Source organism: Ochotona curzoniae, unplaced genomic scaffold (genome assembly GCF_017591425.1).
Source record: "Ochotona curzoniae isolate NIBS_2020 unplaced genomic scaffold, NIBS_Ocur_1.0 contig_2599, whole genome shotgun sequence".
In the NCBI taxonomy this organism is placed as follows: Eukaryota; Metazoa; Chordata; class Mammalia; order Lagomorpha; family Ochotonidae; genus Ochotona; species Ochotona curzoniae.
The window spans coordinates 706,655-732,266 of NW_024465520.1; the positions used below are offsets into that span (position 1 = coordinate 706,655).

A 25,612-nucleotide genomic window follows, 5' to 3' on the forward strand; every position below is an offset into this window, starting at 1 on the left:
CTTGATCACAGTAGCTGCCAGTGAGTGTTGAGACAGGGGGCGGGCCATTATTAGGTTGGGCCATGACACTAACCAGCTCATGAGAGAACTGGGTATGGGAGCAGATTCTGTGGAGGATCAGATTCCATGGGGGAATTTGTGGGCTCACCCCTGTGGGACTGTCATACCAACTGGTCTGATCGAGGGCTGAGGTGGTGAAGGATTGAGTTAGCCACAACCATGGAACTCAACACTCATGGATACTAGGGTTGGGAACAGCCTGGGCTGGTCCAGGTTGTAGCACCCACAGGCATTCCTAAGAATTGGGTGTGGTGTGGGCCAGGCCACAACATCCAGCAGCACACAAAAAGGCCAACACTTGGGGGCAGATTGCTGGGTAAGGGCCTAGTACCCCCTGGCATTCCTGAGATCTGGGTCTGAGAATGGGCCTGTTTGTGGAACTCCCCTGGTATGTTACTGCTCCCACTGGTGATCTCCCCACTGGTGATCACGTGAATCAGGGCTGTTTCACTTTCAGAAGGTGTTTGGGTTTTCTGTAGGGGACGAACTGGGCAGCACACTGGCATGTGCGGGAGCCAAGATGGGGTGTGGACCATGCTAAGTAGTCTAGGCTATCAAACTTACCAGTTTCTATGAAAGCCAGGGATAGGGGCAAGCTTGGTAGCGTGAGGCTGTGGTACCTATCAGCAAGAGGTGGGAATGGGGACGGATCAGGCCAGACTGTAGCATCTGACGGTAAAGGCTGTGGGAGATTGCCCCTGGATCTCTGTCTGCTACCTGGTAGGTGTGACTTAAGGTCCATGACCTGAGGCACAGCTTCCAGCTGTATCTGCAGAACATGACATGACTGGAGGGTCTTTAGATGTGCCTTCTCACCAATTACAATGTCTTTGTTGGGTGAGAGAACTGTTGGGGTCCGCCCTTTTGCCTAGTCTGCATAAGTTGTACTGGTTTTACAATAAATGGACATGCTCCAACAGACTGTCCCCAGTGCTTCTGCAGCCAAAGAACACTGTCGCCTCACTTCCTCAGTGGTCTCGGGATCTGCTAGTAGGAAATCCCCCTAAGAAAAGGTCAAGCTCGGTGATGGGTCACACCACGCTGGAGTGGAGCAACCACCCACTAGCATGTGCAAGATCTGTGGCTGGGAGTGAGTTTGACTGGGGAGCTAAGAGGATACCCCTGCTGGGCTATGGTTCCCACTAGTGAATGTAAGAGCTGGACTGGGGGTGGTTATGTGGGCTGGACATGGCTGCATCCCTTGGCATGGATGTGGACTGGGTCTGGGGTGTGCAGACCCAAGACAGGTGAAGGACAGAGTGGGCTAGGTCTCTGTACTTGCTGAATCACATGAGAGCTGGGTCTAGCGGTGGATCAGGTGTGGCTGGGTTGTAGCACCCAAAGCTAAGAGCCAGGATGGTGTGGATCAGTTGGGAAAGGCTACTGTTCCTGCCAGGATAGGATGTAGGCCAAGTCAGGCTGGGCCAAGGACCTACTGGTGTGCGCAACATCTGCCACCTGACCAAGCCTGGTTACAGTGCTAATCAGCATACGTGTGGTTCAGGTCTGGAGGCAGGGCAGGCTGGGCCAATTCACAGCATCCTCTGGCATTTGTCAGAACCAGGACAAGGTGCAGGATGGATCAGGTTAGGCCACAGTATCAGTCAGTTTACATTTCGGCCAGGACTAGGGGGTGGCCGGGCTGGGCTAGGTTGTAGCATCCACCAGCATGAGATGGAATTGAGGTTAGGTGAGGCTGATCCAGGCTGCAGCACCCACTTGCTGATGGATGCTGAGGTGAGGTGTGCCATGCCATCTGGGCTGCAGGTTCAACCAGCACACATAAAATATAGAATGGAGAGTGAGCCCAGCAGGGGCTCACGTGCTGAGTAACTGTTCCTGCTGGTAAACATGAGTGCTGGGACTCAAGGCAAACCAGGCCAGGCAGGGATATAACACCTGTTGACCTCCATGTGAGGGGGAGAGCCTAGCTGGGCTAAGCCACCATTTCTGCAGGTGCATACATGAGTCAGAATAAGTGAAGGCTGGTTGGATTTTGCCACAGCATCAGCTGGCAAGTGCTGGGAGTGGGGGCAAGTCCTGTTAGACTAGACCATAGAATCATCTGGAAAGTGCAAGATCTCGAGCTGGGTCCAGTAGGGAAACTGGGTACCTCTCTGATGAGCTGCAACTCCTACTGGTGAGCATGAGAACCAGGGCTCGGATGGGCCTGCTAGACAGGCAATGGCTCCCACAGGCATGAATGTGGGCTGGATAGTGGGGTTGACGGGGTTGAACAAGGATCTAACATGCATTGATGTGTACAACAGCTGAATGGGATGTGAAACAAACTGGATCAGCCTTTTGCACATACTGGCATGAACAGGAACCAGGGTTGGGGGTGGGCTTAGTGGGAGTTATTGGGGGTCACTCTGACTAGGCTGCAGTTCCCATTGGTATACGTGATGGCCAGTGTATGGTGGGCAGGGTGTATGAGACGGGGCTGGGGACAGAACTGATCAGGTGACTACAACCACCAGTGCATGTGTAGGCTGATATGGATGATAGACTGAGCCAGATCCCTCACTGGCTGGCACACACAGGAGTCAGGTCGTGGATCAACTCTGGTGAGGTTTCTTTGGGGACCCTCCTTCCCAACCGGGTAACTGGAGTCTGACCTCCAACCATGGTGAAAATCACAGGGTATGTGGTCTGACTGTGGAGTGCATGTGTCAGAATTGGATCTCCGTGGTGCTAAGGCCCTTACAGTGGACAATATGGCAAGATGCTTATGCAGGACATGATAACCAGTTCATTGAGACCCACAGAGGATATCAAGTCTCATGCAGCTCTCCTGGGCAAGCTATGACAGCAAATATCTGGCCGAACTTTGGACCATCCTTCACTGCTTTTCCCAGGTCACAAACATGGAGCTGGATGGGAAGTGGGGCCACCGGGATTAGAACTAGAGTCTATATGGGATCCCAGCACATGCAAAGCGAAGACTTTAGCCACTTCGCTACCACGGCAGGCCCTCAAATAGGTCCTTTTTAAATTTTATTTTTGATGATGTTTAAATAGTCGGTTAGGGTTCCAAGTGATTTTAAATATTCGTACTAACAGGCTGAACTGAAACAACAAGTCTGATAGGGACATTTTTAAAGTGAAGGCAAGATGTACTATGTATTCCAAGAAATATGAAAACCTAGGAATGGTGCTATGGTACAACAAGTTAACACACCCAAATATGCACTGCTTCAAGTCCTAGCTGCTCCATTTCTCATCTAGGTCTCTGGTAATGTGCCTGGGAAAGCAGTGGAGGATTTCCCAAATGCTTGGGCTCCTGCACCCACCTGAGTGACCTGAATGAAGTTATGGGCTCCAGGCTTCAATGTTGCCCGGCCCTGACTGTGGCAGCTATTTGGGGAGTGAAGCAGTACACAGAAGCTCTGTATAACTCTTAAAAAAAAATCAAAGCAACTGTCAGGCATTAAGTAGCTGTCAAATATAGACTTGAGCAGGTGTCTGTAGTACAGTGGGTTAAGCTGCTGCTTGGGAAACATGCATCACGTACTGGAGTACTGGAGTACAGGTCTGAATCCTGGTTACTCCTCTTCTGACCTGGCTCAAGTACTTGGGTTCCTGACACTCATATAGTTGCCCTGTAGAGTTCTTGACTCCTGCCTTTGGCCAGACTCAAACAGGCTATCACGGGCATTCGGAAGGAGGGGGTATGAACTAGTGCATGCAAGATATTGCTCTCTCCCTGTCACTCTGCCTCTCAAGTAAACTTTTAAAAAATAAAATTCTTTTTAAAAGTGGATTAAATATCTGTTTTATTTTGATCATAACAACCTTAAGGTACTGGGGTGCCATTTTTAAAAGTTTTTTTTTTACTTGCTTATTTGAAAGGTAGAGAAAGAGAATAAAACAAACAAAACTTGAGAGTGAAAGAGAGAGCTTCCATGCACTGGTTCACTCCCCAAAGGCCCACAAAGACCAGGATGGAGTTAGGTGGAAGCCTGGCAAGGAATTCAATTCAGGTCTCCCAAGGGGGTGACTGGATCCTATTAAGTGAGTCACCACCCTGCCTCCCAGGTGCAAGGTAAGCAGTTGGATTCAGGAGTCGGAAGGAGTCTTAACTAATAGGGTAAATATCAACCCCAGAATTTCCATTTTAGATAAGAGGGAAGTCACAGAGCAAGAAAAGAGAAACGGGATTTGCATCTTGAAATCTGGAAAGGGAATACAAACTGGTACAAGTAATCTGAAAATTTCTATTAAGGTTTGAAATGTATATATGCTTGAATCAGCATTTTCTACTAATAAAAATTTATCCTGAAAGACAATCAGAAATGATTGACTTACAAAGATAGGAGTGAATAAAAATACAGGAGTATTGCTTAAAAAAAAAGGATAAAAACAATCCAACTATCTAAAAGTGATGATGGTATATCCATATGATGCAAAATTATAAGTGCTTACAAATTTGGCATGGAAAAGTGCAGATATATAGCCAAGTGACAAAAGCAGTGTATAAAATAGCAAGTATATTATCTTCCTATTAAAAGAACATACTTACATGTGTAACAGCACAAAAGAAATTAGGAAATCTATAGAAACAAGAATTAACTAGCAGTTTAACCCTGGATGTTAGAATTTCTAGATATTGCTTTCTATTTGCCTCTAGATCCAGCTTACAATTTTGTGTATCATCTGATTTTTTTTTTTTTACAATGAGCACACATTATCTTTATAAAATGAAAAAAATACTAGAATGTTCCTTTTAGTAAAGAAATATACAAATTATCTTAGATATCGGGTTAGTAAGCAAGAAACAAGGTAAGTAATTGGCCACTGTAATGAAGAAAAAACATGATTTTTTTCTTTCACAAAGGTAATACTGATAACATAATTTCTTCTCCCAGTTACTATATCTGCAATTTAGAAATTTCAAGATTATTTTATATTTACTCCCTCTGCAATTCTATAATCAGTCACTGAACGTTTTGCTATGAACTTAAATTTAACATCCAAACTGATTTCATTCCCATTGTTTTAGGAGCTCATATTTTTCCTTGTCCCAGATTTCTGGTATTGGTCTAGCTTGCTTCCAGTTTTCTCTCCCATATCCCAGCTGTTTGTCCAGCATATAATCTAACCATGCTATTTCCTTACTTAAAGCACAAAGGAAACTTAATAAAAAAGATCCTGCATGTTTTTAACACCATGTTCCCCACTAAACCCATATTCTTTCCAATTTCCATACACATTCTGCAAATGAACAATAGCATATCTGAACAACCCTAAATGTGCTGGGCCACTTCAAACCTGTGACTTTACAGATGCTCTTCCTACTTCCTGCTCATTTTACCACTGTCTTTGAGGATTCTGACTCATCTTTAAAGAATCCAGCTCAAGCTTTTTGGCTGGAAGCTTTCCTTTACTCATCAGAAAGACTGTACTCTCTCCTCCAGCAGTTCCTCATATGTGCCTCTCTCACTTCATTTCATAAGGCCAAGTAAGCATTCACTGAATAGCATTCATTATTCCTGTTTTTCAAATGTGTTCTTAGCATCAGCAACCTGAAGGCTAAATCTTATTTGGGGGGGTTTCCAATATGTAGAAGATTGCTTTCCATATTACTAGGTTTTCAATACACATACGTAAGATGCTTAATACACATCTCCACTGCTAAACTATGAGCCCGTAGATGCAAAGCAGTGCCTCTTCTTTGTGTTTAAATTTAGTACACGCGAAACAAAGCAGCAAATCAAAGGTATTTGATGAGTATATATGAACCCTTCCTTTAACTTCCTTTAACTGTTTCAAATTGCTGCTATGTAGAAGTATCTTAGCATCTGATCTTGTTAAGACATTGGTTTCTTTTCCTTAGTTTAACTTCCTATGTTAAAACTCCAGTTTCATACAGCCAAAAGACACATTTTTGGCTTTAAGAGCTGTCAACAACCTTTCTTTTTGCCCTATAATCTTTTTATTTAATATCTATTTTTTACTGGAAAATCAGATTTACAGAGAAAAGGAAAGACAGGAAAGTCTTCCACTCACTGGTTCACTCCCCAAGTGGCCACAACAGTTGGAGCTGAGCCAATCTGCAGCCAAGAACCAGGAGCTTCCTCTGGGTCATTCACATGGGTGCAGGGTCCCAAGGCTCTATTGCTTTCCCAGGCCACAAGCAGGAAGCTAGATGGGAAATGGAGAGGCTGGGACACAAACCAGCCCATACAGGATCCTGGCTCATGCAAAATGAGGATTTTAACCCTGCCCTTTTAATCATATTCATTATAAAGCAGTCTCAAGATCTTGTTTCATTTCCATAAAAGTACTACTATATATATATTTTCATGTATAGTTCCCAATGTTATGCTCATTTACAATGCTCCAGTTGATAAATTCACTTGCAAATATTTACTGAAAACTCATTATGTGTCACATATCCATGTTGGGAGTTTGAGCAATACACTGAATGGAATAATGCAATTAAGAAAAGGGCAATAATATCTCTATACAGCAGCAAAAACAGTAAAACAGGGACACCAACATTTGGGTCCTATAATTTGAGATTTTAGGTTTTCCTAGCCAAGACCTTTGTTTTCAGCATGATGCACAGATTAGCTACAGAAATGCAGGCGTAGCATAACAACCTAATGCATTTAATCCTACACTTGATCTTAGCCAAAAGGCCAAGAAGCGATCAAAGTATTTAATCCTAAAAAATTCTATTCTCGAAAGTGGCTAAGATGGTAAAACTCAATTACGTATACTTTACTATACTGAAGAAAATAATGCAGGATCTACAGGAAAAATATAACTCTCAAATGGGCCAAAATTGGTGTTTGTACATATCAGATATGTAGTACATCTGTGACATTAAAATTCCATGGAATGGTGGCAACGATTAGGGGAAAAATAAGCCTACAGAGATTCCTAGATGGGATTGTAACCACCACCACACTAATAACAAACCACAGCTCTAGAGCAATTCTACTTGACTTCAAATTCAGTTCCAATACTTACCTTTACTAGAGATTTAAACCCTGAACGCACGTAAAGCACTTAAAACAGCATCTGAAACACGGCAAGTGCTTAACAAATTGTGGTTTTGGCACCGTGCTGGATTACAAAGTAAAAGGCACTGTATATATGCCCTAGTTACTTACAATTTTAGCTATATGACAAATTTTTGTAAAGGAGACAGATTAAGAATATATCCACATTCTCTCTTTTTTAAAAAGTTGATGATCATAGAGGATTTCATACTATTTAGCCTTTCACTCCCTGAAAAGGGGACACTAGGCAATCACACATTTCTCCGAGAGCAAATGGGTTTGAATTGGTGGAAAAAGCAAACTGTTCCAGAATAAACGCAGAGTACTGCGTCAGAAGCTGGAACTGCTGTACAAGGTCACTGAGCTTTGTGAGCTGAAGGCTCCAAGGTCTGAGGTGATGTCAAGGATGATGTGGTGCTGAAGCAGAAATGGTTATTCGGGGAAAAAAACAATACAGAGCTGTTTTTCCTTCTTCAATGACAGTGTTATTAAATTCTAAAGTAGAAAGCTATTTTCACTTCGTCTTTTTTCTTTTTGCCCTTCAACTGTTAGGGGAGACATATTCCCCACCTGGGGCCTCTTGGTTGGTGAAGCAACCAGTCCTTCCCTTTTTCCAGTCATTTCCCAGAGTATGTCCTGGTCACCCAACTCACTATTCTCAGACACTGCTTCCAGGCTTTTTTTTTTTACAATTTCAGGAAAGTTTCAATTGTAATTTCAGTAACTGTTACATTCTTTGGTTTTCTTTTTAAAATAACTCCCATTATTTGTTTCCTTTTTCTCTGTTACTTTTTCCTTGAATTTTCTCTTTAATTTTTAAAAATGTCCTTTTTTTTGGCCTGGCGCAATAGTCTAGCAACTAAAGTCTTTGCCTTGAACGTGCTGGGATCCTATATGGGCACCGGTTCTAATCCCAGCGACCCCGCTTCCCATCCAGCTCCCTGCCTGTGGCTGGGAAAGCAGTCGAGGACAGCCCAGATCCTTGGGAGTTGCATTCGCGTGGGAACTCCAGAAAAAGCTCCTGGCTCCTGGCTTTGGACTGGCTCAGCTCCAGCCACTGTGGTCACTTGGGGAGTGAACCATCGGACGGAAGATCTTCCTCTCTGTCTCTCCTCCTCTCTGTATATCTGCCTTACCAATAAAAATAAAATAAATCTTTATTTTAGAAAAAGTCTTTTTTCCCACCCTTTTCCAGTTACAGTATCATTTATTCTTCTTTGTTTCTACTTCAGACTTCATTTTAAAATGATGTTTTAAATATATTCATAATTTTCTTGGCTCTGTCTTCTCATTCCTGAGTTTTCATAATGCACACACACACACACACACACACACACACACACACACACACACATTCTTTCTTTCATGACCTGTATCATTTTCTTAGTGCATTTTCATTTAGATAGGTTATAGCTTTTTTTAGTTTTCCTCATGTGTTCTTATTGTAAGCTTATAACCTTTTTAAGGATGTTCTTTTTTTCTTCAGTAACTTTGCATATGACTTGATGTTGCTTCCTTTCTGTTGTTTATTTTTATAGAATCTAACTTACTTGAACTTTCAGAATAAGCAAAGGTTCAGGAAAGCTTTAACCTCAGCAGCTCCCTTTCATGCTGTGTGTGGGCTTGCTTGCTGATTTTCTCTAAGATCTCCTGACTCTGTAGTGTCACTCCTTTTCAGCTCAGGCTGTGTCATGCCTCTCTGCAATCTCCCTCAAGCAGCTTCTCCATAGGGCGGGCTCTGCCAGCTTTAACGTCCGCAAGAGACACTCTGTTGCTGCTCTCTGTTCTTCTGAGCAGACCTTTCACAAGTCAATGTAACTGCTCCCTCTGAACTACCACCATCTAATTGGCCAGCAGGTCTCCTAGTGATACCTGTTGGCTAGTCTGGAGTTCTGCTGGTCTCAAATCTACCACATAAACACCACTGCTTCCTTCTTCCTCTTTCTGATGCCAACAGTGGCTGCATTTTCAGTAGCTTGTCTACGTGCTATTCTGGAGGTTCATGGGGATACTATGCCACATGCATCGTTGTAATTGTTTTATGGGTCTCAAATATTGTGATCTAGTTTCACTTTCTGTTTTCACATGAGGAAATCGGAACTAAAAAAGGGTGCTGCTGCCACCCCCACCTTCTTCCAACCCACTCTGCCAAGGACTAGGCTTTGATCTCCTGGGAGTGATATAAGCATTATTTCCTTCTACAAGCACTGCTTGAGAGTAGCTGGTAGTCCTCTGTCTTTGTCTCCGACATTCTCCTAAAGCTGTGTTCTGCGAGGGAGTGGTTCTCTGCCAGCCGCAAGGGAGCCCAACTGAGATCATGGCTCCCAGCTTTTGCCTGCCCCAGACCCGCCCGTCGGAGGCATCTGGGAAATGAAACAGTGAATAAAATAACACTGTTAGGAAGCAAATAAAATATTCCTGAAAACCCATGATTAGGTCACTCTGGGGATCACACTGCATCTTTATTTTAGAGAGTCTCTGATGACTCAAGTGTTTGATGGCATCAGGAAAAGTTAAACTTGTCTGTATTTTTGGAATGTACTGGTGTCCTTTTTAGACTTTATTCTCTGGAAATAAATGCCTTCCTAAACTTAACAACCCATTGTTTCAAATAGATGGATAAAGCCAGTATTTTGGTATTTCTGTAAGCCCTTTTTCATATAGCAAATCTTCCTGGAAGTCTGTAACAGAATCGTTTGCAGAAGTTTACTCTACCTTCAGGTTTACAAGCAGTTTTAAAAAGACTAAATCGTATTTTCATAGAATGAGGCATTCGCTGTGTTATTTCCCTCCCCCCCCCCATTACTACAGTGCAACTCATCATAACATAATTTAGAATCTGATTCTTCTTTTAGGTTTCTTGCAAAACCTAAAACAAGAGATCTTTCAAATTCACCGAAAGTGACTAACATTAAAGTTTCATTCAAAGTTAAGTTTCTCCATTGGACGATCGCTTTCTCTTCCCATAGTTGAAACACAGAAACTACCTTTTCAGAACCTGCTACAAATGGTGCCCGAGTGTCACCACATCCCAAACACTACGAATGGTATCAACGCTCCCACAAGCCCTCCCTCCTTTCCGAGTCTCCAGAGAATGCCAGCCCAAGTGACTGTCCCAGGGCTTTGCCAAGAGCGGACCTGCTCCTTCCTCGGGAAGGCAGCATCATAAATGCAAGGCTTCGGCCACGTCAGTCAGGCGGGGGGCGGGGCGGGATGCAGCCCTCGTCCAGCAAAGTAAACAAGGTGATCCCACTGCGGGGGGCGAGCGTTACTGCACACCCACACCGGCCCCGCAGCCTGCACAGGCGCCCGTCGGGGAGCAGAGGGGAGCCCTCAGCAAATCGTTCCTTCCCGGGGCTTGACTGCCTGGACGCGGAAGGCCCAGCCGAGGCGGAGCTGTCAGAACGGCCCACAGCCCCGCGCCTCTGCCCCACGCAGACCGGCCGGGGGCTTTCAACCCTTCTCCCCTTCCCTTCGCCCCACTCGTCCCGGAGACGACGAGTCCGAAGGATGGAGAGCCCCCCCGTCGGCCGCGAAGCCCCCGGGGCTCGGCCTTCAGAGCCTCCGCGCAGGCTCGCCCACCTGATGCTCTTTCACCACTTCGCTGAGGCAGGGATACCGCTCCGAGATCCATCGGTAAAATTTGGGGACTCCCATTTCGACCGTCAAGACTAATTGCAGTCAAGGCCAAACCGAAACCAAACGCCCCGCCGGGGCCTACGCCGCCGCCTCCGGACGTCGCTCCGCCGATGACAACACGCCGGCCGCGCCACCATAGAGAGCGCCCGGCGGGCTAGAGCGGCCGGAGAGGCGGAGCCGGGGCGGGCCGTGACCCCGCCTCTCCCGGGCGGGGAGGGGCGGGGCTGGCGCGGGCGGGGCGGGGCGTCGCCGGCGGGGGCGGGGCGTCGCTGGCGGGAGCACCCAGCCAGGCTGCCCCGCAGGAGCCAGCGCACAGTGGATGCCCGACTCGGAATTGTCACGACGACACGGCAACATGCTTAAATGACAGAATGCGTTAGTTTTCATAGGTTATTTTCCCTATCACATTTCCAAACCCTCCAAAGAGTTTTTGATAAAACTCTTCATTTAATAATGAATATGATAGGTTATTTATATCTCTCGCTTACAAGCGCAGTACCTTCCTCACAGTATTTCACAGAATTTTATTGTTCAAATGAATCCTTATGCAACTACTATTCTTAAAGGGAAGTCAATAAAAGAAGCAAAATGAAAATAGGCTAGATTGCTATCTGAAAATACATTTTTTAACCACCACAACACATTTCTCCAGGTAATCAAATACGCATTATGTATTAGGAAATCGGTTTTATTCTAAATAATAGAACATATATTTAAAATATTGTCCACAATCAGGTAGAAATAATACTCGTTGCTCTAAAAGCACAAAAAATGGGTCACTTTAGAATTGAATACATACAGCCACTTACTAATATTAAATATAAAAAAGTCAGATTTGGATTGCTAGCACGTTCTTCATATCACATGTATGGGGTCCACCCCAGGTACATCTGGCAGAGTAAGTTGGCATCCGTGGCTTCCTGGATCAGGTAGTGCACGTGCCCCTCGATGGAGAGCGGCAAGCCTGTCACTCGATTTCGTGTCTTGATTACACCTTGTAATCGTTGCTCGATATCAAGAACATGAGTCTTAGCCTAAAAAGAAAAAAATACAAAATCCTTAGCAATAAGGATCTGATCATTTCTTGATATTTTTATAAATGTTAACAGTATTTTGCTCATTAATATCTTTCCTGTAGGTACTTGCTGCACAAGAGCAAATTCTGTAACTAAATCTTGAGGCTGAAAATCTTGATTAAAATTCAGTGACTTATTCCATTATAGGAAATGTTAGGGAAATCCTTCCACACTAGAGTTCTAGGAAAAGAAATAACACTTTTTTTTTTTCAATTTGAAAGGCAGAAAAACCTCTCATCTCTCGGTTTTACTCCCCAAGTGGCTTCAACAGCTTGGGTTGGGTAGGCGAAAGCCAGGAGTGGAAGCTCAGTCTGGGTCTCCCACGTGGGCAGCGGGTAACCACCTACTTGGGCCAGATCACCCAAGGAAGCTGAGATGGAGAGTATGGCTGCAGCTCAAACCCAGGCTCTCTTGATACATACAGCAGTCATTCCCAGCTGCGCTCTAACCACTGCACCAAATATCTGCCTTAAAAAGCAATCATTTAAAAAAGAGGGGCTGGGCCCGGCAGCATGGCCTACTGGTTAAAGTCCTTGCCTTGAACACGCCCGGGATCCCATATGGGCGCAGGTTCTAATTCAGGCAGCTTTGCTTCCCATCCAGTTCCCTGCTTCTGGCCTGGGAAAGCAGTTGAGGATGGCCCAAAGCTTTGGGACCCTGTACCCGCGTGGCCTGCTTCCCGGCTTCAGATCGGTGCAGCACCGGCCTATTGCACTGACTTGGGGAGTGAATCATTGGACAGAAGATCTTCCTCTCTGTCTCTCCTCCTCTCTGTATATCTGACTTTGTAATAAAAATAAATAAATCTTAAAAAAAACAAAAAAAAGAAGGGTCAAACATGATGGCAAGCAGGTTAAGCCATGGCCTACACTGTAGACATCCCACAGGAGGATATGCTCAAGTCCAAGCTGCTCCACTTCCCATGCAACTCCATGCTAAAGTGCCTGGGAGAGCAGCAGATGGTGCAGGCATGAGGAGATCTAAAGAAAGCTCCTGGCTTCTTCCCCAGCCCAGCCCTGGGCCCAGCAACAGCGGCCATGTGGGGAGTGAACCAGCAGATGGGGGATGTCCATCCAGCTCTGTCTCCACCTTCAAATACAGAAATAAATAAACTCTTTTACAAACTCTGTTTTGAAAGTGTTGAGACCTGTACATTTGAATGAAAAGTCTAATGCAGCAACAGTGGTTTCACGCCTAGTATTCGGGCAGTGTTTATACATGGAGCAGTTCTCAGCCTTACATCAGAAAAGAAAACGTATTAGAACACAAAAGGGAGAATGATGTTATTAGGAATAAATCTTCAATCTACTTTGAAGTTGCAAGTAATTTTAAGGACTGAGCCATTACATTTGCTGAAATGGATGTTGGCACACCGGTGCCCTATCTAACTTCTTGCCAGTTGATCTCATTAGTTGTGGTTAAATGCTGGCATTAGTAATGACAATAAACACAACGTAAGGTACTGTCAAACTAGACTAGATTTCAGAGAAGTTAATAGTCCCTGGCAGTGTTTCAATTCAGTGTCATTTGTAGAGAGTGTCGGCTCCTGTCGAGTTAGACGCCTTTGTACTAACCTTTTCGTTGAGGACTTCCCCAGTTTCATTCTGTGCTGCTTTGGAATGACCTTTCACTGGTTTACTCCACTCCACAAGAGGATCATGCAGAAAAGTCTTTAAGACACTAAAATTGAAATACATTGGGCTGTGTTATTACAATGCTACCTTTGCAAAAAGAAATCTTGCTAAAATCTAAAACCTAATGCAGGAAGAGAAAGCTAATAATGGTAATACTCTTACAATATATACCACTGTACTAACTTTACAGTGAGGTATATGAAATTATTGTTTTGGGGTGTAGAGAGTGTAAGAGAACGGTGGGCAGGGAAGAGGCAAAATACAAGAGAGAAGCTTTGCAGAACAGAGCAAGATGAATTGTGTGTGTTATCTCAAATCTATGCTATGAACTGGTATGTGAGTGAATTTTACCTCCTGTCATGTTTTCAATAATCATATAAAACTGCTACTGACATAAAGATCCACCCTAGATATTTCTTTTTTGCTCTAGAAGGAAATGGATGTGTTCCAGGCACCTCAAACGTATTATCTCCAAAACAAAACTCATTACCTTTTCACAACTGCTTCTCCTATTCCTGAAATTGGCAAAGAACAACATCACTGGCCCATCTTTGTTCTTCCTCCTCTGACATCCAACTCCATTCCCGAAACCCCATTAGAAACTATTTCCATCTCTACCACCACTACACTAGCCTGTGCAGCAGCTTTTTTCTTCCCTAGAGTGACAAAGTTCTCTAATTAATTTTCTGGATTATAACCTGAACTGGAACAACAGTTTTCCACAATGCAAATCAAATTATTCAAATATTCTATCTTTAAGGGGTAAGCAGAATGAGGATTAAGTGAAAGGCAAAGAGACAGTACAGTCAGACATGGGCAATATCACAAAGAACTGCTCCAACCCAAGCTTGAGTTGTCCTTTTTACAGGATAAGGGGTGTGCTCTGGGCAGGGCCTAATTGAATGTTCAATGGATTCAGGGTTTTAGCCGAGACTGTGGTGCACACAGTAACCTCCAGGAAGGAGTCATGGAATCTGATACATGATGGTAAGTCTTCTGCCACCTTCAGTCGACACAGCTGATGTGCCCCGTGCATGGTGCATGGCATGGGGGTTTGCAGTCTTTAGCTCCTTGTCCCTGACTCTCTGCCTAGCCTTATCACCTGGAGAGGCTTGGAATCAGGCCAGCATGGTCAGAGGGACTTTCAGTCCCAGATTTCTGTGTTTAGGGGATCTTTTGCTTCTGGAACGGACTCTGGTGTCCTAAGCCCTAGTGTTCCTATGGCTTTTTTGGTTGCACCAGTTAGCTGCTTATCGTTTCTATCTTGTGCAAATGCCTAGGTTTGGCAAATAATTCCTGGCACTGGCTTCTCTCTGCACATGTGCAGTCATGCCTGGAGATGGCTGGAACAGAAGTTCTTGTTTTCTGGCAATAAAGGAATTTTAGATGTGAGACGGAGATCAGAAGAGAAGGCATCTGTTGGGTCAGGTGGGCATCGCAATAAAAAAAACTGAAAGCCTCTCCATTTGAGTTTCGAACTTCTTTTTTAAAAAACCTCCAGTGATTTCTGGTTGACCTCAGGGCAAAATTTAAATGTGAAAAGGCTGCTGTGGGTCCTTTGAGTTGTTCACCTGTCTAGGATCATTTCCTAACATTACCTCTTTGAAATACATTCTTTGGAAAATAGTGTAGTAAGTTCTTTCCTGTCCCCCTGGAGTGGGCTGGCTTCCTGTGCTTTCAGTTATTCAAGGTCAACTATGGCATACAGTATCAAGAAAAACATTCCAGAAGCTGGCGTTGTGATGTGTTGGGTAAAGCTGTTACATGAGATGCCAGCATCCTTTATTGAGTGTCAGTTTGAGTCCTGGCTGCTCCACTTCCCATGCAGCTTCTTACTAATGCACATGGGAAAGCAGTGGAAGATGATCCAAATCCTCGGGCTCCTGCAGCCACATGGGACGCCCCACATGGGACACCCAGATGAAGCTCTGGCTCTTGGATTCTTACTGGCCTGGCCCTGATGGTTGTGGTCATTTGGGGAGTGAACCAACAGATGGAAGAGTTTTCTTTCTTTAATCATGCCTTTTAAATAAAGTAAATCTTCAACACAAAACAAAACAAAACAAAAAGCCTTCAAAAATGAACAGTTCACAAGTACATGATGAAATCTCAAGCAATTTCAATGTCCGAATCAGGAAGTAAATCATTCTATTGTCTGGTATTTCCACAGTATAAACCCTACCATCTTACCTGCTACTTAGCAGTAGTCATTATCAGATTGACTTTTATGGTTTCACAATTCTTCTGTTCAAATAACCTTTACTTTACTTAAAAGTGATCAAACACAAGAGTATTGATTCTGACATCACTTCTAATTCATGCTGATTTATATGCAGTGATTAATGAAAGGTATTGAAATTGGAAAGGAATTAATTACAATCATATCTGTAGTGCATGTTTAGAAAAAAAAAACTTGAAAGTACCCACAAAATCATGAGAAGTGAGAAGACTATTGGATATCAGGTGAGTAATACAGATATTATTTGTGTACTTATATTCTTGCATTGAACAATTAAGCAGTGAAATAGGGAGGTGATTTAGGACAGAATCAAAGGAATGGGGTGGACAGATGCTTAGCTGTTGCTAAGGATGGCTGCTTACTATATCAGTGTGCTGCTTAGAAACCTGGTTACTCGGCTTCCAATCCAGCTTCCTGTTAATGCATCCTGGGAGGCAGCAGATGATGGCAAGTGCTTGGACTACTGCTTCTACCTGGGAGCCTCAGTTGCCATTCCAGGCTCTGGACCACTGCTTCTACCTGGGAGCCTCAGCTGGCATTCCAGGCTCTGGACCACTGCTTCTACCTGGGAGCCTCAGCTGGCATTCCAGGATCCAGGGCTTGGTCTTGCCCAGCCCTAGATATTGCATACATTTGGAAAATAAACCAAGTGGTAGAAGACAAATTTTCACTGTCTTTCTATTGTTCCTCCATATAATGAAAAGACGTAAAATATTGAAAAGAATCAAAAGGAATGAAAAGCTTTTAACACAAGTTTTTATTAAAGAAATTAAAGAAGGTTTTAATAAGATATTTCTTGTTCATATATCAGAATATAAGTAAAAGGAAAATACTTTCTTATAACATTCAGGTTGGTTTTCAATAGAAATTGACAAGTTAACTTAAAATACATAAAGAAATACAAAGCACCCCATGGCCAAATTATCTGGAAAGAGAACAGAACTGAAATTCTTTTCCTCTTTGATTTCCATACGTACTACAAAATGCAAATAAAATTAAATAAGGGAAAATAATCCTTTCAAAAATGGTGCTGGGCGGTACAAGTATTTGGTTTCTATATTTTATACTTCTATTGGTCCTATTTTGAGTTGCCTCTTTTTTTGAGATTTATTTATTTACTTATTTATTTGGAAGAGTTACAGAGAAAGAGGAAGAAACAAAAGAAGTGATCGTCCATCTGCTGGTTCACACTCCAAATGTGAAATGGCCAGGATTGGGCCAGGTCAAAGCCAGGAGCCTGGAACTCCATTTGGGTCTCCCACGTGGGTGGCAGAGACCCAATTACTCAGGCTGTCTTCCACTGCTTCCCATGTACATCAACAGGATGCTAGACTGGAAGCAGCGCAATTGGGATTTGAACCTGTGCTCATATGGGATGCTGGTGTCACAATTAGCAGCTTAACTTGCAGTACCACAACTCTAGCTCCTCTATTTTGACTTTTCATCTATTTTCAGATATTTTATTTAGATAGCAGGAGACAAGGTTCCATTTTCCTCTTGTATAGGCATATGTAGTTGTCTCAGCACCATTAAGAATTAATTTATTTGAGCAAAAAGAGACAAAGTGACAGCAAAGGAAAGTTCCTGTCTAGTGATTCACTCCCAGAAATGCTGCCAATAGCAGAGCTGTGTCAGGTCAAAGTTGGGAATTAAGTACTCAGTCCACACCTCCCCAAGTGGGTGGCAGGGACCTAATCATTTGAGCTATCATGTGCTCGCTTACAGGAGTGTATATAGACGGAGTAGAAATTAAAGCACAGCTAGGATTCAAACTTAAGTACTCGGAAATGGGGTGTGGATATGCCAATGGGTCTCTCTATCTCTCTTTGAAGATTTATTTATTTATTTGAAAGGCAAAACAAGAGGAAAAAAGGGAGAAGTATACAAAGAGAAATATCTTGCACCTGCTGGTTTACTCCTTAGATGCCTGCAACAGCCAAAGGGCTGGGCCAGGGCAAAGCCAAGAGTAGCTGAGAACTCCATCTTGGTATCCCATGTGGGTAGCAGAAACTCAAATACTTGACCATCATCCAGTGCCTCCCAGGATGCATTGGCAAGAAGCTGAGTTGCAGTGTATGGAAGCTGGGACTGGAACCAAGCATGTGATATGGTAATGTGGGTGTTTCTAACAGTGATTTAACCTGTTCCCTAACACTGTCCCTCCAAATGACTTCTTAATTGCTAAGCTCAGCACTCACCACCGATGTAAAAGCTCTTACACTTTAATGGGCATGATCAAGAAAGTTAAAAGGCAAACAATAAGGATGGGAGAAAATACTTAGCAAACTGGGAATCTTATAAGGGTACCGGATCTAAAATATACATAAAATCTTTTAGAACTCAAAAGTAAAAATAAAATTGCCTTGTTAAAACTAGGAAGAGAATTTGAATAGACATTTATTCAAAGAAATCGGGCCCATGGACAGATGATCACAGTGAGATACTGCCTCATACACAATAGAAAGGATAAATAAGTCATACCAGTATCATTAAAGATAAAGAGAACTTGGAAACCACATATATTAATGTAGTATTATAAATTGTTAAAAATAGCTCTGGAAAATAATTTTACAATCCTCAAAACATTAAGCTGAGTCAACATATGACTTATCAATTCAATTCTTAGATATAAACAAGATGGAAACATATATCCTATAAGACTTGTGAACAAACTTCACAGTCACACTCTCACAATAGCCCCAAAGTGGAAACAACATACATGTCTGTTAATGTGGGCAAAAATATGTGGGGGCTAGAGTTGGACCTAGCAGTGAAGATGCTGCTTGGGGGTGCCCTGAGTTTAGGAAAATGGGATCTTGCACGTTCCTGGCAGATGAGGACTGCATTTGTAGATCCTGGCTTTGGTCTAGACCAGTCCCGGCTGTTGTAGGATTGAGGGGACTGAACTAGTAGAGGAGAGATCTGTTTGTTTCATGCCTTTCAAATAAAATAAAAAGTAAAAAATAAACATAAAGTACTTACATGTTGAACTTTGAAGACATATGGCAAGTGAAAGAGGGCAGGCACAAAAGGCCATATATTACATGATTCCATTTATACGAAATGGCCAAAATAGAGAAATGTATTAATACAGAAGATTGCTTAGTGTTTGCAAGGATATGGCTGGAGAGTGGAAATGGATAACAGTATTTAAAAAAAAAAAATTAAAGGAAGGCTTTGTGGTGTAGTACAAAAACCGCCACCACCTGCAAGGCCAGAATCCAGTGTGTGTGCTGGCCCATGTCTTGGATGCTCCTTTTCTGATCCAGTTCTCTGCCAATGGCCTGGACAAGCAGCAGAGGACAGTTCAAGTGTTTAGGCCCCTGCACTCATGAGAGAGACACAGATAAAGGTCTCTCAGCGACTCTGCTTTCAAGTGAATGTTAAAAAATTAGTCTAATTGAGTTACTGCAAAGTGGTTTCTGTATGACGAAAACATACTTACGAAGCAATAATTATATATAAACTTACAGGGAAGTTATTTAGAAAGTGGAATGATTACCTCATTAGAGGCTCTCTCTGATCTCGCATCAGCCTCAATGTGACTTCACAAGCTCTTCGAAAAAGACCTTCTGTTCCCATAGGACCCATTCCATAAACCATGTTATGAGTAAGGCGAAACGGCACAATTTCAGGAACTTCAAAAGTTTCTCCCTTAAAACATTTTTAAAGAAAGTAAAGGTGCTATAATTTTAAGATTTTTTACTCAAATATTTTACAGTTTTATGTCTATACTGTTTTAGTAAGAGTGGAAGGTTTGCAGGGCAGGCATTGTGGCACTGCGGGTTAAGCTGTCATTTGCAACACTAGCACTCTATATGAGTCCTGGGTGCTCCACTTTGGATCTACTTGCTTGCCAATGTACTAGGGAAAGCAGCAGAAGACTGCTCAGGTATTTGGGTCCATGTGACTCAGATGGAGGCCCATCCTCCTCCTGGTTTTGGCTTAGCCAAACAAATAAATACACTTTCAAAAAAATTTATGTGTGTAACTCTTTTAGAGGCCAGGCCACTGGGGAGTCAAAATAACTGCCCTTGCTTTTGGGGAATTAAAACTAAGCTGAAATCGGAAAAAACCTAGAATGTGGATGGACTCACAGTGAATTGTACATATTGAGTACAGACCTGCTTTTCCTTTCTCCAGGAGTTACCTATATTCCCCTCCTATATGATTTAGTCTATACTAGTTGTTTATTCTCTGATATATTCTTGCTTCATGACCACTCTTGATTTCCTGCCACAGTACAAGGCAACCAAAGATGGAAATGAAGAAAAGGGGCTTCTCTACACGTCTGTAGTCTAGAATCCTAATATTGGAAGATTCCAGAAAGCCTAGGCATTAAGTCCATTTGCCTTAATTTGTTTCCAGGCCACTCATAATCTACAGGTTCAGAATTTCCCGAGTTTTTTTTTTAAATGAACAATTTGGATATTTAAAATAATCTAGCTGCCGAATTTGGAAATAATTGTATTAAGATATTCTTTCTATTAAAACTGAGCTTCTGGCCTGGTGCGGTAGCCTAGCGGCCAAAGTCCTTACCCTGCATGTGCTGGAATCCTACATGGGCATCTAATCCCAATGGCCCCGCTTCCCATCCAGCTCCCTGCTTGTGGCCTGGGAGGGCAGTCGAGGATGGCCCAAAGTCTTGGGACCCTGCACCCGCGTGGGAGACTTGGAAGAGGCTCCTGGCTCCCCACTGCAGCCTCTTGGGTAAGTGAATCAATGGATGGAAGATCTTCCTCTCTGTCTCTCCTCCTGTCTGTATATCTGACTGCCCCAATAAAAATAAAAAGCTTAAAAAAATTGAGCCCCAATAGCATGAACAGATCTGTTCATGTTCACATAATTACTCTATGGGTTAGTTCTTGCACCTATGCTTTTGGACTTCAAGGTTGTTCTAGCTCTACTGTATCCCTCCACTAGATTCTCTCCATCCCAAGTTGCTAGACTGTGGGATCCGGAACTTGAAGGCAGTCAAAGCATTCTGAATTTGACTCATCGGTGAATATAACGCTGGATGTAACATACATATACACACATATGGGTCTGAGAAGAACAATTTTATATCTCATACCTTATTAAAAAGACAGTTGAAATCTACATGTACACATTCACCCGTCAAAGAATCAAAGAGAATGTTTTCACCATGACGGTCTCCAAGTCCCAGGATATAACCAACCATGGACATTACTGCAGTAGAACGGCAGTATGCTGATCTACTGCTGTACCTAAAAAATACAATAAAACCTATCACATTTATTCTTATGCCACAAGGCAAGATAAATCTAAATTATTAAAAATTAACATTAAACCATAATGGCGAGCTATATCTTAGTAAATTACCATGATGTAGGATCAGGAAATGTTCTCAGAAACCACTCATGAAAAACAGGAGGATGTCTAGGCAGTAGAAATTCTTGGAATATTTTGAGCTTTTCAGATAAGGCCGCAGTCTTTGGAAGCATGCACTGGCGAAGCTCCTTCCCTGTCATATACAGGCCTGAAGTGCAGAGTGATTCATGTTACTCAGGCAAACCAAAGGAAAAGAGAAACAATTTTTTCTTTGGTTAAAATACAACAGCAACTACATACTTTTACTCAAAGTGCTATTCAAAAGTAAGAAAATGAAGCAAATTTTCATTCATGTAAATTTATTATGTGCTAGTATAATATATCTAAATTCTTCTTTTTTTCTACTTATCTAAAATGGTTACTTACTGACAAGTATTAATGTCACTAAAACTAATGCTGCATAATCACATAATTCTAGAAAATAAGAGTCAGGAAAAATTCCACTAGAATGGTCCCTATAAGAATTGTGCCCCTGGGCCCGGCGCGGTGGCGCAAGTGGTTAAGGTCCTCTCCTTGCACGCCCGGGATCCCATATGGGTGCCGGTTCTATCCCGGCAGCCCCACTTCCCATCCAGCTCCCTGCCTGTGGCCCGGGAAAGCAATAGAGGATGGCCCAAAGCTGTGGGACCCTGCACCCGCGTGGGAGACCCTGAAGAGGCTCCTGGCTTCGGATCGGCATAGCATCGGCCCGTTGCGCTCACTTGGGGAGTGAATCATCGGACGGAAGATCTTCCTCTCTGTCTCTCCTCCTCTCTGTATATCCGCCTTTCCAATAAAGAAATAATAAAAATAAATCTTTAAAGATTTAAAGAGGAAGATCTTCCGTCCAATGATTCACTCCCCAAGTGAGCACAACGGCCGATGCTATGCCGATCCGAAGCCAGGAGCCTCTTCCGTGTCTCCCACGCGGGTGCAGGGTCCCAAAGCTTTGGGTCGTCCTCGACTGCTCTCCCGGGCCACAGGCAGGGAGCTGGAAGGGAAGCAGGGCTGCCGGGATTAGAACCGGCGCCCATATGGGATCCCGGGCGTGCAAGGCGAGGACCTTTAACCATTTGCGCCACCGCGCCGGGCCCAAATAAATCTTTAAAAAAAAAAAAGAATTGTGCCCCTGAGTGGAGCAGATAGAGACCAATAAGGAAAGCTTAGAACAGACAGGAAATAGTGTGGATTCACACATACCTTACTAGGTAGGACACAAAGATTAGTTACTCCTCACTAAGGTATTGAAGATTTCTCTGCACACACCTCCTAAAATTGTTCTGCTCCTCAAGTGTCAACATATGGCATGTATCAGCTATAAGCCGGTTTGGACTATCCTAAAACTCATGAGGTTCAGTAAAAATCACACTTGAATAGTATAAGCTGCTAAAAGTAAAAATGAAAATAGACATGAGACAGCTGAATAGTACTCTATAGCTATTTTAAGGTGTATAGCAGCTGGTTGTGTATAAACTAAGATTGAAATGTCAATGAAGTAGTCACAGGATGTGACTAATAACTTGCATTTTCTAACATATTGGTCACCCAATACCATGCCAATTAACTTCATGATGTTGTAAATTGTTGTTGATGTTATGTTGTGGCTTTTCATTGGAGGGGAGATATTCTGCCAGCTCTACCAGGTATGGTCTCCCAATGAAAATGTTGAATTTATCTGGACAATAAGATGCTGGACTCTGCATGGTCCATGCCTGCAATGAAGGAAACATGACTGGATATGAACTGTACTACTGTAACAATGTGGAGGAAGCCACCATGGGGGGAGGGTTTGGGGAAGGGTTGGGGAGAATCCCAGAGCCTATGAAACTGTGTCATAAAACAAACAAACAAAAAAAAAGAGAATAGGAAGGAGTAAGAGGGGGAAAAAAGACTAGTAGAATAAACAGAATTATTTCCTGTTCTAATAAAAATATTCAAAACTAAAAAAAATGCTGCAACCCACACGGAAATGATAGTGATTTCCTGGTATGTGGATGTAGTATAGGTTCAAGCTGAAGTATTAGTAACAAACTCACATCAGAACTCAGAGAAATTCTGGACTTTAGGTGAGACTATCCCATAATATTCACAGTACAACTGATCCTGACCAACTTCAGCAGAATCAGAATCACTTAGGGAAGCGTTCTACAAGGCTCAACTGCTCTAAGATGTGAATTATTCTAAAACTGTTTCATAAAGATTTATTTTTATTGGAAAGGCAGATTTCCAGAGAGAAGATAGAGACAGATCATCGACCCTGTACTTCACTCCTAAAATGACCAAAGTAGCTGGAGCCGAGCTGATCAGAAGCCAGGAGCCAAGAACTTCTTTCTGGTCTACCATGTGGGTGCAGGTGCCCAAGAACTTGAGACACTTCTGTTGCTTTCTCAGGATATAAACAGGGAGCTTGCTAAAATGGAAGTGAATCAGATGGGAAACAAACCAGTGCCCACCTGGGATACCAGTGCTGCAGGCAGAGGCTGAGCATGCTTTGCCACAGTGCCAGCCCAAGACAGGAATTATTTTTTTAAAAATCCAATATCAATAACCAGAACTTATATAAATTTCATCCTCATAAGTAATAGTCAACAGCATATTCTTTGAAATGTGACTTCATTGTGTTTGAAGTTTAGTTCTGCGATATATGATTGCTAGTTGTTCAACTTTGGAAAATTACTCAAACATCTGTGGCACTGTCTACAAAACAGAAAAAATTTGACTAGCTAAATACAACGATTTATATAACTACCTAATGCTCATAACAGATTTCTTTATCAGTATTTCTTATTGCATGGATTGAATTGTGCCTATCAAAAATTATGTCCTGACCCTTGATTGCTGTGAATGTGACTATACTCAAACATAGGATCTTCATACACTTAATCACATTAAGACAAGGTCATTAAAATAGGCTAATTAAATACCCCAAATAACTGGAGTTTTTATAAGAAGAAAAAGAGGTAGAGACCAGTGATCACAGAGGCAGAGTAGGTTAACACATCTATAAGCTATGGTATGTCACTTGCCTAAATGACAGAAAGAGCGCCTGCACATTATTCTACACTTAACTTTCCCTCATGTTTATATCTTTCATGACAATAGCTACAATTATTGAAACCAGAAAATTCTTACAGTAGCTGCATTATGAACTAACCTTTAGATCTTATCAAACCTCACTATTGGCTGCATTAGTCCCCTTTTTTCTGGGGGCGGAACCAATGTAGAAGTCTACATTGCATTCAGTTGTCATGTCTCCTTAATGTTATCAAATCTAAGATAATTCTTTCATTACTTTGATATATTTTAAAAACTTCTAATGCATTTTCTTGCTCCGCCACTGAAAACTTACATTCCCTTCGTTATAATTAATAGGTGTCTTGTGTCTCACGGAGAGATAATTTGAGACTGCAAATATCTGTTTCTCACAATACTATCACCTAATAACTTTAGCATCCACTATAATTGCTCACAACCATTACTACTGGGGCGTTTGCTATTTGATAAGTTTCTACTTTATCAGTCAATCCCCACTTATTAATTGCAATCCTCCTGCAAGGAACAACTGTTCCTACTTCCTAGTTACATAAGCACCTGTTGCATCAGTATGCACTCCTATATCATTCCAATGCTTACCAATGGTTACTACCAGTATTTGTTTTGGTTCTCAAATCACCCCAGGCTTACGTATTGGGAGTCTCTTATTTTTAACACTTGATTTTCTTTTCTTTTTCTGACAGTGAAAAAACTAGCTCTCAGTATCCCCAATGTTTTTACCTATTTGCTAAAAGATATACATAAAGCAGTTTCATGATTTCTAGTCAATACCTGTAAAAAAACAAATTCTCATATACATTTTTCTTTTATTCTTTTCTTTTTAAATTTTTTTTCTGATATGCATTTTAATAAGCTATCTCAAATCCCTTTGAGATGGAAATAGAGAAAGAACTGAAACATAGCAAGACACTTAAGTGCTTCTGTTTATACAATCTACAAATTTCATTGTGTCTTATGGCAAGAAAATGCAGAACAACATGTTAAAAAATTATCTCCATGTTGCACCGTTAATAGCTTTTATACAAGAGTAAATATATATCACAAGAATTTTTTAGTACCTCTTTCCTTATATAATTTGGTCAGAATAGGTCTCAGGCCAGCAGTGTTGTTTACCCATTCAATAATTCCACATTCATCATTCAGTGGAATAACCGAGTAGGTTCGGATATGAAGCTCTCGTCTACGAGATTCTGCATCTTTTCTTAAGCACTAGTTAGAAAAAAAAATGTTAAAAACAAAATAAAAACAAATTTTCTAAATGTCATATTAAATATATCTAAGTATTATCTATCACTTAAAATTATCTATTCATTTATTTCCATCTATTTCCTACAATTTGAAAGGCAGAGACAGAAAGACATCTTCCAACACTTGGGTCAGTACCCAGATGTTCAGAACAGGAACCATGTTCAAAACAACCAAACAGTAGGAGCAATCCAAAGTCCACCAGTGAACACATAGATAGGCAAAATGGAACACTCATATGATGGATTTATACACCATTCAACTCTAAGAGGAAGGAAGTTCTAACACATGACAAAGTAGATGAACCTTGAAGACAAAATGTCA

The 25,612-nt window shown here is 42.3% G+C and overlaps 2 protein-coding genes across 7 annotated transcripts in view; both read right to left on the reverse strand.

Moving 5' to 3' along the window:
• Positions 1 to 10,846, reverse strand: part of XRN1 (5'-3' exoribonuclease 1) — a 105,662-nt gene extending 94,816 nt beyond the window's left edge. For 4 of the 5 annotated variants that reach the window (XM_040974737.1, XM_040974738.1, XM_040974736.1 and 1 more), the window contains exon 1: positions 10,653 to 10,809. In XM_040974737.1, coding sequence (XP_040830671.1) covers positions 10,653 to 10,727 — 75 coding nt within the window. In that variant the 5' untranslated portion in view covers positions 10,728 to 10,809. Of the gene's footprint in view, positions 1 to 10,652 lie in introns of all 5 variants that reach the window. The other variant, XM_040974734.1, reaches the window with a different exon arrangement.
• Positions 10,847 to 11,388: 542 nt separating this feature from the next.
• ATR (ATR serine/threonine kinase) overlaps positions 11,389 to 25,612 on the reverse strand; it is a 106,405-nt gene continuing 92,181 nt past the window's right edge. For both annotated transcript variants that reach the window (XM_040974741.1, XM_040974739.1), the window contains 6 exons: positions 25,102 to 25,252; positions 21,002 to 21,158; positions 20,733 to 20,886; positions 19,161 to 19,312; positions 13,360 to 13,465; positions 11,389 to 11,743 (listed from right to left, as the gene is read on the reverse strand). In XM_040974741.1, the coding sequence (XP_040830675.1) occupies positions 11,570 to 11,743; positions 13,360 to 13,465; positions 19,161 to 19,312; positions 20,733 to 20,886; positions 21,002 to 21,158; positions 25,102 to 25,252 (894 nt within the window). In that variant the 3' untranslated portion in view covers positions 11,389 to 11,569. The remainder of the gene's footprint in view (positions 11,744 to 13,359; positions 13,466 to 19,160; positions 19,313 to 20,732; positions 20,887 to 21,001; positions 21,159 to 25,101; positions 25,253 to 25,612) is intronic.